This window comes from Myotis nattereri (genome assembly GCF_964212035.1).
Source record: "Myotis nattereri genome assembly, chromosome: 11".
NCBI lineage: Eukaryota > Metazoa > Chordata > Mammalia > Chiroptera > Vespertilionidae > Myotis > Myotis nattereri.
In genome coordinates, this window is record NC_138086.1 from 45,829,773 (window position 1) to 45,844,331 (window position 14,559).

Consider the following 14,559-nt stretch of genomic DNA (forward strand, 5'->3'; position numbering starts at 1 on the left):
TAAAATTTTAATGAGGAATTTCTTTTGAAAGCTCTGTATTTATTCACTCTTAATATGCAATAGTTTCTGTATGTAGAAAAGTCATTATTTTAAAATGAAATAATTGATATAGAAATCTATAAAGTTGTTGAATTTAGATATAAAAGATATGTATTTTAAGGTCAATGTAGTTTTGTTGAGAATTACTTTTCAGTGATTACAATAGGATTGTTTCATTATTTTTTAATAGTTGCACAAATTCAGTTCATATAGTTATAAGATTTTAGTAGATGAGGAAACAGAGTTAAGTAAAAATTACAAAACTAAAATTTTTTTGGTAGCTGTTATACAGATTTTGTGTCTCTTGAAACACTAGACATGTGTTGTTGTTTTTTTTAAACATATTAATAACATCTTGGTAAAATTTGATTATAATTAGTAACAAATGAGAATTATAATTTCTTTATGTTTTTATTTAAATTTGCTTTTGACCATTAGATCATTGTGATAGTAAATGGCTTTAAATATTAATTAAAAGTGATAAGTTAGTTTTAATATTTTCCCATTGACTTGAAAATCTAATTCTTTCACTGTCTCTTGCCTCCTCTTTTACTTACATAGGAACAGTTGGATGTGGCTCTTTCTAAAATCTGCAAGAATTTTGACATTAATCATTATACCAAGGTTCAACAAGCTTATCGACTTCTTGGAAAAACACAGGTCAGTCTTGAAAGGTTGCTTTTTTAATACTAGGCATCTGCTAATACTCATCATTGCTTAAGTCTGAATATTATTAACGGAGTGTCCTTAAAGTTTTATTTGACAACGTAAATTTTTTAGCTGTCTTCACAGTAGTAACATGGTTGTTCATGTAGGCTCAGAGTATATGTAGTGTGATTAAAACATTACATACGTTTGTTTTGAAATGTGAAGTGTTTGTCAGGTTTAATATTTTCACAATTTCATGTAGGTTTTAAAACAAGTGTAGTATAAGGTAATTCTGTGGGGGAGGATATGTAGTCTCTTTTACTTTACCTTTTGGTCCTGAATGAGAACTTCCTTAGTGGGAGCTCCGTGGTTCCTAGGTGGGTTTGCATGACTCCCTCGGGGTGGTGTATTCACTTTCATGCACTGTGCACATTTGTCTGTAAAGCAGATAAATTGCATTTATCAGACTTTTTTTCAAAGGATTTTCTTATCCCCAGAATGTCCTCGTACTCCCTCTATGCTTCTTGGCTTTACATACTTTTACTGCTCAATGTCTTCCTTGAAAAACTTGAAAAAGGGGTGTGTAGGGTTATATAGTATCTACAGAACATCTAAACATGATAGATGGAAACGCTTTCTTCCATTAAATGGTTTCTTGTCTTAGAAAGAAATTTAAGACCTTACTAAGTCATTTAAACTGTACTTACATTTTTAAATCTGAGCAAATAAATTTTTTAATGTACTTTATTAATTTTCATGTCCTAAGCTATACCTACAAAAAATATAAGAAAGAAAATACTTGGTAGTTTTGAGGGTTATAAGACCTTTGAAAATATGATTGTAACTTCTAATTTTCCCCATTAGAGAAAGTTATTCACCCATTACATATCTGTTGGTACCTACTTTTGTTCATTGCTTCAGGCACCTCATGTGAGGATATAGGCCGTCATGTATCTTCTCTTCTAGTGAGGAAGACAGACATTAAAAAATAATATGATGTCAGGAGAAAACAAGTGCTATAAAGAAATATATATCAGAGTAAGTGGATAGGGTGATGTAAAGTACTGATTTATATAAGATGGTCAGGATAGGCTTCTCTGAAAAGGTGACCCTTGAGAAGCATCCTGAACAATTCAAGGAAATGATGGCAGAGGGGATCCAAAGGTGTGTTTATGAAAGACATATTTGACAAAGAACAGGATGGCTACCAATCATAAATGCAGACCAAGAGAGTAGTGTTCTTGATTCAGATTTATCTTTAGTTGTATGGTGTTGTGGTTATTTAATAGGTTATTTGCAAATAATCAACATTACAATTATAATTCTATATATAATAGTGATCTTTGTGCTATAGCTATAATCTGTAAAGATTTTTTCCTGAGTTTTTCAAAACTATTGAAATTTTTTATTTCAATAACATGCAATTATGTTGTGTATTTTCTTTCCATAGACAGCAATGGATCAACTTCATATGCACTTCACCCAAGCCATTCATAATACTGTGTTTCAAGTTGTTCTTGGTTATGTGGAACTATGTGCAGGAAACACAGATACAAAATTCCAAAAGCTGCAATACAAGGATCTCTGTACAGTATGTAGTAACTTAATTGCTTTTCATATGTCTCTCTTAGTTTTTAAATTCACATCCCCTTCTTATTAGCACCTATTATTTGAAGATGCTGCTACAATAGAAACAAATATGTTTGCCAGATATATTTTTCTCCTATGTTCTTTTCCTCATAGAGTAACTGGAAGGTTCAGTCACAGTCACAGAAATGGGGAAGGCTGATGAGATAGTACAGATTTGTGGAGTGCAGTTGCTTCTAAGTGGACTTTCTACCCTCTCATAACTCCTATACTCTGCTTTGTCAGGCTCTTAATTCTCTTCCATGATTGCATTTGAGGTGCTTCTAAGCAATCATCTGTGCTGGTTTTTCATACACACTTTGATTCAGTCTTTTTGGGTGAATAAATGCTATTTCTGTTGCATCTGTTACCAGTTTTTTTGTGTTTTTCTTTTTTATTCTTAAAGAAACATAGGTCTGTGGGTGAGAAGTGAACTGAGTTGGGCTCTGTTTTAGAATTGATCCTATAGTGGATTGATGTAGAGTGTGAGGAAAAGAGAATGATGAACTCTGGGAGAATGGTGGTGTCATTTGCTTTTACAAGGAAGACTAACGTCTGTAGTGGAAATTCATGAGTTCTGTTTGATTGATATCTATTAATATTCAAGTGGACTTGTTGAAGAGGCAATTGGATAAAAGAGCCTAAGGAGGTCAGAATTGAAGTTGTAGATTTGGGAGTCTTTAGCATAGAATTGCATTTAAAGCCATGATACTAAGATGAGAAGATTGGGGGAACAGGTGTAGATAGAAAATTCATGATGTCCCTGGGCTTTGTACATTCAGGGGAGAAAAGACTGGTAGAAGATTCTGAGCAAGAGCAGCTAGCTGGGTAGGAAGAAAAGTAGGAGCTGGTGGTATCACAGCAGCCCACAGAAGGAAGTGTTTCAAGAAGAATTGACTGTAAACCACCTCTAATGCTTCTGAGAGTCTGGATAAGGTGCTATCACAGAACTGACCACTGGCTTTGACGATGTGGAGGTCATTGTTAATGTTGATCTCTAATTCTAGCCCCAGGTCTCTCATTGAAGACTTTCATAAGTTTTCTCTAATGTCAAATCAGAAAATAAAAATTCTAGGAAGTAGACATCAATTCTCTATCCTAATTGTGTCCAGGAATTCACATGAAATTAAGCTAATCTTTATTCTTCAGTGAGTTTATTTGTCAAAAGTTCAGGTTCTGTCTTTTGGGAACTGGAAAAATATTCTTACTTGAGCTACAACAACTATTCCAGAAGAATGTAATAATATATGGTAGATTAAGGATGAAGTTAATGATGACAGTGGATAGTTGTTAATATAGGTAAAAATATCTTTTTAAAATCAGGAGGACTTATTTTATAAATTTTATGATTATTAACTTAAAGTGTGAAATAGTTACATATTTACATTTTTAAATACCCAGTTTTAAGTACAGTCATCACTTGATAACATTTTGGTGATTTTCAGTGTGTTATTTTTTAAAAAAAAAAAAATATTTTTATTGATTTCAGAGAGGAAGGGAGAGGGAGTGAGAGATAGAAACATCAATGATGAGAGAGAATTATTAATCGGCTGCCTCCTACACGTCCCCCACTGGGGATCAAGCCCGCCACCCAGGCATGTGCTCTTGTCTGGAATTGAACCTGGGACCCTTCAGTCTACAGGTTGACGCTGTATCCACTGAGCCAAACCAGCTAAGGCTGAATGTGTTATTTTCTTATTCATTTATTTTCGTAGGTTGATAAAGTGTTTTAAATTAAATATCTAAACAGTCAATTTTATTTTTAATTCTATTAGTGTTATTGTCACTAATAGATGATACTGTCACTAATAAATTATTTAAATGGTAAAGCAATTTAATTCAAGTTAGTGACTTTTCTGTTAAAGCAAAAATAACTTTTAATATTAAAATAAACATTTATTTTATTTATTGGTTTGTTTGTTTGTTTGTTTGTTTTAAATTTAGAAGGCATTGGGGGCCAGGTGGAGACCTCTTTCTTGAAGAGGCACTCCGACTTCTGGCCTGGTTCACTATTTATTTACTTGAATACACATTTGCCCTTTAGCAATGCATGCAGGCATATCAAAGGTTAGGTTGGTAAACAGTAAAAGGATTATCAGGTTAGGGAATTGCCTTGAGCCACTGCTATCCAATTGGTGCTTATGCCCAAGGTGTGCACTACAGTGTTGGCAAGCAGTGGCTTCCCACATCTCCCTTTTTTTGTTTTCTTAATAAATCTTGAAAAGTGTATGCCATCTGTAGGGCTTGAGTCCTTTTAAGACTCTTCATTCCGCATCTGCAGACTAGAAATAAATATATTAGAATGAGACAGATAATAGTGGTTATGCTAAGAGGCAGATGTAGGGAGATCCAATGAAGATTTTTTCCTTCAATCATATATATATATATATATATATATATATATGTTTTTTTATTTATTTTTTATTTTTTTTAATTTATTTTTTATTGACTTCAGAGAGGAAGGAAGAGGGAGAGAGAGAAACATCCATGATGAGAGAGAATCATGGATCGGCTGCCTCCTGCAAGTCCCCCACCAGAGATCGAGCCCACAACCCAGGCATGTGCCCTTGACCGGAATCAAAACTGGGACCTTTCAGTTCGCAGGCCGACGCTCTATCCAGTGAGCTAAACCAGCTAGGGCTGTCCTTCAATCTTTTTGACTTTGGTTAAATATGATGTGTTTGTATATTTGTATAGTATATTTTGTTACCATTAAACTTTTATATGCTTAAATAAAGTCAAGGACATATTTTTATTCATGCTTCCTGAGAAGGTTCTCTGTGCCTTTATATAATATAAAGCTGAAAGTTGTACTTAGCGTATAAATTTTTATGAATAAAAATTGTGCTAAAGGTGTTTATCATGACATTATTATTAGTTTTTTAAAAATTCCTTTCACTTTTTTCTTAAAGCTTACTGTAAAATAACCTATTTAAGTAGCTGAGTGTATTTAAATTATCAGATAACAAAGATCTTATTTCATCTTGAGTAAATGCTTGTTAAAATTACTCCCAAGAAGTACCTAGTATACTTTTTTTTTTAATTGATTAAGATATTACATATGTGTACCCTCAAACCCCCCCCCCTCCCGCTCATCCCCTCACCCCCCCCCGTTGTCCGTGTCCATTGGTTAGGCCTATATGCTTGCATATAAGTCCTTTGGTTGATCCTTCCCCCTTGCCCCCACCCTCCCCTACCTTCCCTCCAAGGCCCGACAGTCCAATCAAAGCCTCTCCGTCTCTGGATCAGTCCTTGTTCATCAGTTTATGTTATTCATTATATTCCACAAATAAGTGAGATCTTGTGGTATTTATCCGCTCTCCAGTTCCATCGATGCTGTGGCAAATGGTAAGAGTTCCTTTTTCTTCTTCCTCTTCTTAAAGAATACCTTTCAGCATTTCATATAATGCTGGTTTGGTGGTGATGAACTCCTTCAGCTTTTTCTTATCCGTGAAGCTCTTTATCTGACCTTCCATTCTGAATGATAGCTTTGCTGGATAAAGTAATCTTGGTTGCAGGTTCTTGCTATTCATCTCTTTGAATATTTCTTGCCACTCTCTTCTGGCCTGCATGGTTTCTGTTGAGAAATCAGCTGACAGTCAGATGGGTACTCCCTTGTAGGTAACTGACTGTCTTTCTCTTGCTGCTTTTAAGATTCTCTCTTTATCTTTTGCTCTTGGCATTTTAAGTATGATGTGTCTTGGTGTGGTCCTCTTTGGATTCCTTTTGTTTGGGGTTCTCTGCGCTTCCTGGACTTGTAAGTCCATTTCTTTCACCAGGTAGGGGAAGTTTTCTGTCATTATTTCTTCAAAAAGGTTTTCAATATCTTGCCCTCTCTCTCCTTCTGGTACCCCTATAATTCTGATGTTGGTACGCTTGAAGTTGTCCCAGAGGTTCCTTACACTATCTTCATATTTTTTGAATCTCTTTTCTTTTTTCTTTTTCGGTTGGGTATTTTTTGTTTCTTTGTATTTCAAATCTTTGACTTGATTCTTGGGATCCTCTTGTCTGCTGTTGGATCTCTGTAAATTATTCTTTATTTCAGTCAGTGTATGCTTAATTTCTAGTTGGTCCTTTTTTATGTCCTCCATGGTCTCACTATACTCCTTGAGGGATTCATTAAATTTATCGGCGGTTTCCATAAAATTCTTGACAAACCTTATAAACGTGGCCTTGAACTCTATATCCAGTCATCTGCCCTCCTCCGTTTCTGCCAATTGTGACCTGTTTCTTTGTCTCCGCATTTTGGCTGCTTCCCTGTGTTGATAGAGTGGCCCTGCGCGCCAGGTGTCCTGTAGGGCCCAGTGGCTCAGCCTCCCCAGTTACCTGGGGTGGGCACTCTTGGTGCACTCTTGGTGCCTTGGTTGTTGTAGGATCACTGGGAGGAATTGACCTCCAGGCCAATTGGCTGTGGGAAGCAGCTGTGTCTGAAGTGGGAGAATGGTCCCCCTCTGACCACTGGGTACAGTGGCTCCTGGATCTAAGGAGGTGCTAATTCAGCCCCTGCCTGAGGCCACACAGCCAGAGCCGCCACGAAGAGGCTCAGCTGTGAAGCAATGCACGCCGCTGCGGGGCCTTGGGCCTTCTCTTGGAAGTTCCAGGTCTGCTTGGCTGGGCTGTAGTTAGGTACATTCACATGCAAAAGCCTCTGCCGCAGCCTGGGTGGGGCGTGGTCTCAGGGAGTCAAAAGGGCGGAGAAAGAAGCTATGGCTGATTCTCCGCGCCTGGAGTCGCGCGTCTCAGTGTCCCGGTAACGGCTGCAAGCACCTCTGAGGGAAATCCGCCCTCAAGTTCGCCCGCTGCCGCCTGACAGAGCAGCCTCTCCCCGTATGAGTCCTGGGTCCCCAGAGACTTCCCAGAACCGAAGTTCAGAGCAGTCGGGAGCTTGTGATTCAAAAAGACAGCCGCGTCCTCAGGTGCCACCCCCTTTCTGCGTGCGCGCGCGAGCCACCGCCGTACCTCTGCACTCAGCCTCCGCAGCTCCTCTGGCTCTCAGCGTGCTTTTCTTTTCTTCTAGTTGTAGAAATTACACTCAGCCAGCCTTCCTGTTTTTCTGGACGATGTTTGCTCCGTCCTTTGGGATAATTTTCAATTGCTGTGGGAGGCGACTATTTCCCGGTGTTTATGCCGCCATCTTAGTTTCTCTCCCCTAGTACACTTCTTTATAAAACTATCCATATATGTGTGATATAGTATGGAGGTGTGTGTGTGTAAGATTATGTAATTACATTAAGGAAACAAGTGATTCATTAGTGTACTAGAGCTTAGTCAAAGCCCTCCCCCCAGCCCCCCAACAGAGGTACATATATTATTATTCACTCAACACAGTTGTAGTCTGGTTTATATTCAAGCTATTGAAGATTTTTTAGTTTGAAGTGGTGAGAATAGTAGCAAATGTTAATGATGGCTTCCTGGAGGAATTCCTTTTGAGGACAGGATTTAACAGAATTAGCTATGGCAGGATCTTTATGTTGAAAGAATAGACTTAGAGGAGCTGAATAATTAGATGAAGAATGTGATACGTTTTAAGGTGGCCCATTTTCTTTGGTATTATCTCCATAAAAATTTATGGAAGCTCAGGAATTACCCCAGGCCTCTTATAAAGTATTCAAGTCAGTGCTACTATCGGCAGACAGGATTGGGGACATCTCTTTGAAACCTAATTAAGTTTTAAGTTATTTTATAATCTTGAGTCATATTTGACATGCTTAAACCAGGTAGGATTAGGAATAAATTATTTCACATCATATTTATTTATTTAGTTAGTTTGATGAAAAGGTGTAAACTTTTAGCAACTGAGTTCTATAAATGAAGATAGTTAGCTCAGGGGAGGAAAAGTGGAGGGAATCTTTAAAAGTATAATAAATAAGCTGATAAAAGGAAAGTTTAAAGTGTTTTCTTGATGAGAACACATATCCAGGTTCTTAGAATGGCATAACTCAGGCCAGCGAGACAATTCAGGAAGGATCCTTGTATTAAAATGTAAAGTTCTTAATTTTTCAAGATGTGGCCATTGGGAGTCCTTTTAGCCCTGCATAGAAGCAACTGATAATAATTATTAAGGCAGTACTAGTGCAAGAATGTATGTGGCAATGGAGTGTCAGGTAAGAAAAAACAACAACAGCGGCCTCAGGAAATATGTATAGGGCAGGGTTTTCAACCTTTTTCATCTCATGGCACATATTAACTAATTACTAAAATTTTGCGACACACCAAAAAATATATTACATTTTTTGCCAATCTGACAAATAAAAAGGTATAATTTTGAGTCATTCATACCAGTCAGCTATTGTTGTGTTGCTTTTGTCATTTATTTTTTATTTGACAATCTAAGGGGAAAGAGGTCTAATTATATAATTAGATATAATTTTTATTCTTTCAAAATTTTGATTCATTTTGGTATAATTTTGATTCATTCACACTAGACAGCTATTGTTGTGTTGGCTGTTGTCATTTTAAAATTTGACAATCTAAGGGAAAAGAGGTCAGCACCCCTGAATAAATAGTTAGGTATTGCAGGTTTTAGAAGTTCTTGCGGCACACCAGTTGAAAAATCACTGGTATAGGATATTGACTGGCAGATTTTAGAAGTTAGAAGAAACAGCCAAGGCATTTGGGTAGTTGTCCTCTGTTCAGTAGCAGTATTTTTAAGGAAGTCCTTAATTATAGATAGAGTTTAAATAGAACATTAAAAAATGAAATAGATGAGATGGCACACTGAACAGAGTTTAGAGAGGGATGGAGTTTCTGTAAATGGAAAAATTGAGTTTCCTTTAACTGGAGAGAGAGTGGAAATGAAAAGAGATAATCATCTGCTTGCTCCTTTTCATAGTATTATTTTCAGCCATCAACAGATATCAGATATTTTAAACCATTCGCTGCCCGCTTGCAGTCCAGGCCCCCTCGCTCCTTACTGCCCGCCTGCTCCCTGCTCCTTAGTGCTACGGCCGAGGCGGGAGAGGTTCCGGGAGAGGTTCCGGCCACCGCTGCTGCGCTCTCCAGCCATGAGCCCAGCTTCAGGCTGAGTGGCGCTCCCCCTGTGGGAGCTCACTGACCACCAGGGGGCAGCACCTGCATTGAGCATCTGCCCCCTCGTGGTAAGTACTCACCATAGCGACCGGTCTTCTGGTCGTTCCGCCATAATGGACACTTAGGCTTTTATTATATAGATGGGCTAGCATGAAATGGAACTAATTTTTATATCCCTTTATAAATAAATCTGGGGCAAAATGTGTGTTCTGTCTTTATTTACTCTGGTAAGCAGAGAACTTCAAAGTTCTTAAGGCCAGTAGCTTCCTATCCTTTTATGAAATTTCTGCCATTTGTGTCCTGTCACTGCTGCTCTGGGTTTAAAAATCTAGTTGGCTTTGAGGTTTTTGAAGTCATTTTGCAACTGAATGTCCTTATTTTCCTTTTCTTTACTAAACCATGTTTTCTGGATGATTTAATTGGAAGCACAGTTTTCCTTTTTAGATTTTATCTTTTAGTCTGGTTTCTCTGTTTTTCCTGAATGTATTGACTTACAGTTGTTAGATTAGGAATGACTAATACTTAGCAGCAAACTTTTCCAATGAGAATTAAACCTCATTCATTTCTGGAAAGGGCCGATGAAAAGAGGCATAGTGGTCGTTTTTTGTGCTTTAAAATTTTAGTTTTTGATTGCATTTCCATTTCTATATACTTTGCATGTTTGCCCCAGTTTGTGGAGAGATTTAAAGACACCAAGTAGTAATCTTGTAGAGAAACCATTGTAGGTTATTTGAAAGTTTATGAAGTATGTATCAGTTGAAAAAATTTTTTTACCGAAGTTTTTAGGCAGCCTGATGGATGTCCCTAGGGAGCTTATTTCAAGATGTTAATTAGGCTGTTAGTGATTAATTTATGATAACAAAGCTGGCTAAGCTGGCTGAAGTTTTCCCATCTACTTTTCAATTGTTCATTTCCAACCAAATGATCTTAATGAGCTTTGAGTTCTATTTTTGAAATGAACTTGATAATGTTGTAATACTGTGGGGGAAAATATAGTGCTTCTTTTGAAAAACCTTTCTGAAATCATTTCATTATTTGTTTTCTCAGAGTCTGGCACATTGGAGGTGTTTAGTAAATGTTTCTTGAGTAAATTGGACTGTCCTCTTTGTTTCTAACTGGTATGGTGTTGACACATTTTAAATTTGATTAGTGGAAGGAAATAAACCAACGTGCAACACCTTCTCTGTGTCATGAACTTTTACAAGTGCTTTATATGCATAAAGATAGATAGACAAACTTAAAGGCTAGTTTAGTGTTCTAGGCTTTAAATCTTCATTTTTATAAATAATATCTCTTCATAATGAATTGTAATTCAATGTCATTTTTGAAGGGCAATAAATATCTTTAGTAAGGCCTCCGTTGAAGATATACTTTAGTTTGATGTTCATATAGAAAAGTAAAGACAAATTCCTCTTTTGAGTTAAAAACATGTTTCTGTTTCTAAATTCTCAGGGCACTTTCTGTTGTGAAAAATTAATATATCTGCTATTATCAAATGGTGTGATAGTATAGATTCTCTTTACTACAGATGAAAAGTTGCCAGGAAGTTCAGAGATAAATTTAGTGTTCATGTGTATTAATCATCTTGTTTTGGGTTCTCCTTAGAATTACCTGTCTCTTTGTCCTTTTTCTCTGACTTAAACTAGTCCGTTATTTATGGTTTTTTTTTTCATCACAGTACTTACAGATAGGCAGAATATAGATTATATAAATAGTTGCTCAAATTAAGAAATCATTAATATGATGTTTTTTCTTAAAAATGTACATATTTTTAATATGCAGATGAAACATATTAAATGTAGGAAATTACAGATAAAAAGAAGAAAATAAAATTAATATTTCTGCATGAAAGGATGGTTCTTTTAATGTGTATAAAGCAAATAACTTTTAAAAGTAGGATTATGCTATACATACAGTTTTATAACATTTTCCCTACTTGTTATGTTATAAACAGTTTTCTGTTTCACTAAGTATGCTACCCACATACCTTTTATTTGGTTTGACGTTCTGTGGATTAATGAACTGATTTCCTATTCTTAGATATTTATGTTATTACCAGCTTTTGTCATGAATAACACTGTAGTAAATACTCTTAAAGCTAAATCTTTGCACCTTTTAGTTATTTCATTAGGATAAATAACAAGAAATAAAATTGTGTTGTCAGGCTTTACATTTTTAAGGCTTTTGGTGTGTTTCCAAAATTGCCCTCTAGAAAGTGTGTTTCAATTTATACTCCTCATCAGTAGTGTCTGCTTTTATCCCTCTCTCTGTACACATGATGGTTATTTTGTTTTTAATAGCTTATCAGATACCAGAAAGTAGCATATCAGAAATAATTTGTATATCATTCAGGCGTAGTTAGGATGTGAAGGCAGTTAAACTGGGACAGTTCATTAACTGTTGAGGTTAATTTGGTTGGATAGGTGAATGTACCTTTCCTTTCTTACTGGAGGCTACAAATTTGAACATTTGGTCAAAGAGAGAAACCTTTTTAATTAAAGGAATAATATTATTTACTTGAGTGCTTTACCAGGTCAGTTTCAGAACACTCTAAGAATTCAAATATCAGGTTTATTATCACATATATGCAGCACCCAACTGATTTTGTTATTATGTATTGATTTCTAAATGTTTAAGAAATATTAAAAGTAGTTTATGGCAGTTTTTAATATTCAAAATTTAATGATCAAAAGATAATGAAGAGAAGTTTATCCATCTCTTCATTTTTTCCTGCCATTTACTCTCTGGATTGTGAAGAACTTTTGGGGTCTGAAATTTTATCCTGCTTGCACACTAATAAGCTAGTCTGTTACCATTTCATGAATGCTAGTAGAAGACAGACTCCATTTTCTTAGCACTTTGACTTGCTAAGTTGTCATTACTTAGCTCTTGTTAGTCAGGTAATCAGTTCAGCTCAGCAAGGATAAATAAGGCTTTAAAGAGCTTATAACATAGAAAGATCACATTAATTATAATCAGAGGTAGAATAAGAAAAGGTCAAACAACATAAAGTGGTATCAACATAGTTCTTTAAGGAATCTAAGGAAGTCAAAACTATCTTACTGTTAAGAGGATTCTACAACATTTGAATTTGGTCTTGGATTTCAACAAGCCCAATGTATGTAGCTGTGTCCATGGGTAGAGAGGAAATACCATGAACAATGGCATGAGAGGAAGACAACATATGGTTAGGGTTATGGTTAGGATGTTTCTAATGTATTCTGGAACTAGTGAGTGCCTACAGAGTGCATGCCTTCCTTTTATCTACCAGAAAGTCTGTTGGGATATAATCTACACTAATAAAAGAGAAAAATGGTAATTGGGGTACGACGCTACCCTTTTCATTGGCTAATCAGGGCTATATGCAAATTAACTGCCAACTAAGATTGGCAGTTAACTGCCAACAAGATGGCGGTTAATTTGCATATGTAGGCACAATGCAGGGAGGCGAAAGGGAAAGTGGGAAGAAGCCCCCTGCCACTGACAGTGATCAGAAACCCAGGGGGGAGCTAAGAGATGGGGGGCAGGGCAAAGGTGGCCCTGGGGCCGCCTTTGCCCTGCCCCCCCAGCCATTATCGGAGAATCAGGCGCCTTTGCCGCCCTGGCCAGTGATAGCAGGAAGTAGGGATGGAGCCAGCGATGGGAGCTGGGCACGGTTGAAGCTGGCAGTCCCAGGAGCTAGGGGTCCCTTGCCTGGGCCTAAAGCGAAGCCCACGATCGCGGCGCCCCCCGCTGCCACTGCAGGTCCCCGCTGCCTGGGCCGGACGCCTAGGCCAGAGGCGGTAGGCCTGGGCAGGGGTGGAGCCTGCAACCGCGGGGAGCTGGAGGTCCCCTGCCCAGGCCTGACACCTCTGCCGGAGGCCTCAGGCCTGGTCAAGGGGCCGATCCGGTGATTGGTGATCGGAGGGTGATGAGGGTCAACGCCTCTGGCCGAGGCATCAGGCCTGGGCGGGGGGCGGAGCCGGGGATTGGGGGGATATGATGGTCCCCTTGCCCAGGCCTGAAGCCTGGGTCAGAGGCGTCAGGCTTGGGCGGGGGGTGGAGCAAGCGATCAGAGGGAGATGGGGGTCCCCTGCCCAGGCATGATTCCTGGGCCAGAGGCCTCAGGCCTGGGTGGGGGCCAGAGCCAGTGATCGGGGGGAGATGGGGGTCCCCTGTCCAAGCCTGACACCTCTGGCGGAGGCGTCAGGCCTGGGCAAGGGGCCGATCAGGCGATCGGAGGGTGATGGGGGTCTACGCCTCTGGCCGAGGCATCAGGCCTGGGCAAGGGGCAGAGCCAGCAATCGAAGGGGTCTGGGGGTCCCCTGCCTAGGCCTGAAGCCTGGGCCAGAGGCATCAGGCCTGGGCTGGGGGCAGAACCAGTGATGGGTGGAAATGAGGGTCCCCTGCCCAGGCCTGACGCCTCTGGGCAAGGGGCCGATCCTGCGAATGGAGGGTGAGGGGGGTCAACGCCTGAGGGCTCCCAGTATGTGAGAGGGGGCAGGCTGGGCTGAGGGACAGTCCCCTCCCCCACACCCAGTGTACGAATTTCGTGCACCGGGCCCCTAGTTAGATTATATTTGTTTACATGCTATAAATACAAATTTATGCAAAGTTGAGTTTATGAAAGTTAAAAAATTGACTTAATAGAAGAGTACCTTTATTCAGGTGAAATGATTGTGGAGCTGCAGCCCAGAACTTATTTGTGATTTTTAAGAACTATATATTTTTGTTGATTTCAGAGAGGAAAGGAGAAGGAGAGAGAGATAGAAACATCAGTGATGAGAGAGAATCATTGACCAGCTGCCTCCTCGCAAGCCCCGTACTGGGGATCGGGCCCACATCCCAGGCATGTTCCCTGACCTGGAATTGAACCATGACCTCTTGTTTCATAGGTTGACGCTCAACCACTGAGCCACCGTGACCAGGCTTATTTGTGATTTCTGCTTTTCTTTGCCTTCTGCTTTTAGCTTCTTCCTCATCAGTATCGGTGTATTGCATGTATGTTATGTAAGAGATATATTAGGTGTAATTGTATGGTAAAGATAAACCAAGGGAAAAAATTCAAGACTGGTTTATTGTATCATTAGTAATTATAAAAATAGAGGTGAAAAAGTAAAGATAAAAATTACCCCAAATTTATGGCATAAGTATGCAAAAATATTTTATATTGCTCTCTGCAAGCTATTTGTAAATCTGGATAGCCATTCTAATTCTTCTGTAAATAGATACCTACAT

The 14,559-nt window shown here is 38.6% G+C and overlaps 1 protein-coding gene across 1 annotated transcript in view; it reads left to right on the forward strand.

Annotated features, from left to right (window-relative positions):
* The window catches only part of VPS50 (VPS50 subunit of EARP/GARPII complex), a 121,818-nt gene that overhangs the window by 44,123 nt on the left and 63,136 nt on the right, over positions 1-14,559 (forward strand). Inside the window, exons 11-12 of the mRNA XM_081102352.1 lie at positions 601-699; positions 2,138-2,278. Of these exons, the coding sequence (XP_080958478.1) occupies positions 601-699; positions 2,138-2,278 (240 nt within the window). The remainder of the gene's footprint in view (positions 1-600; positions 700-2,137; positions 2,279-14,559) is intronic.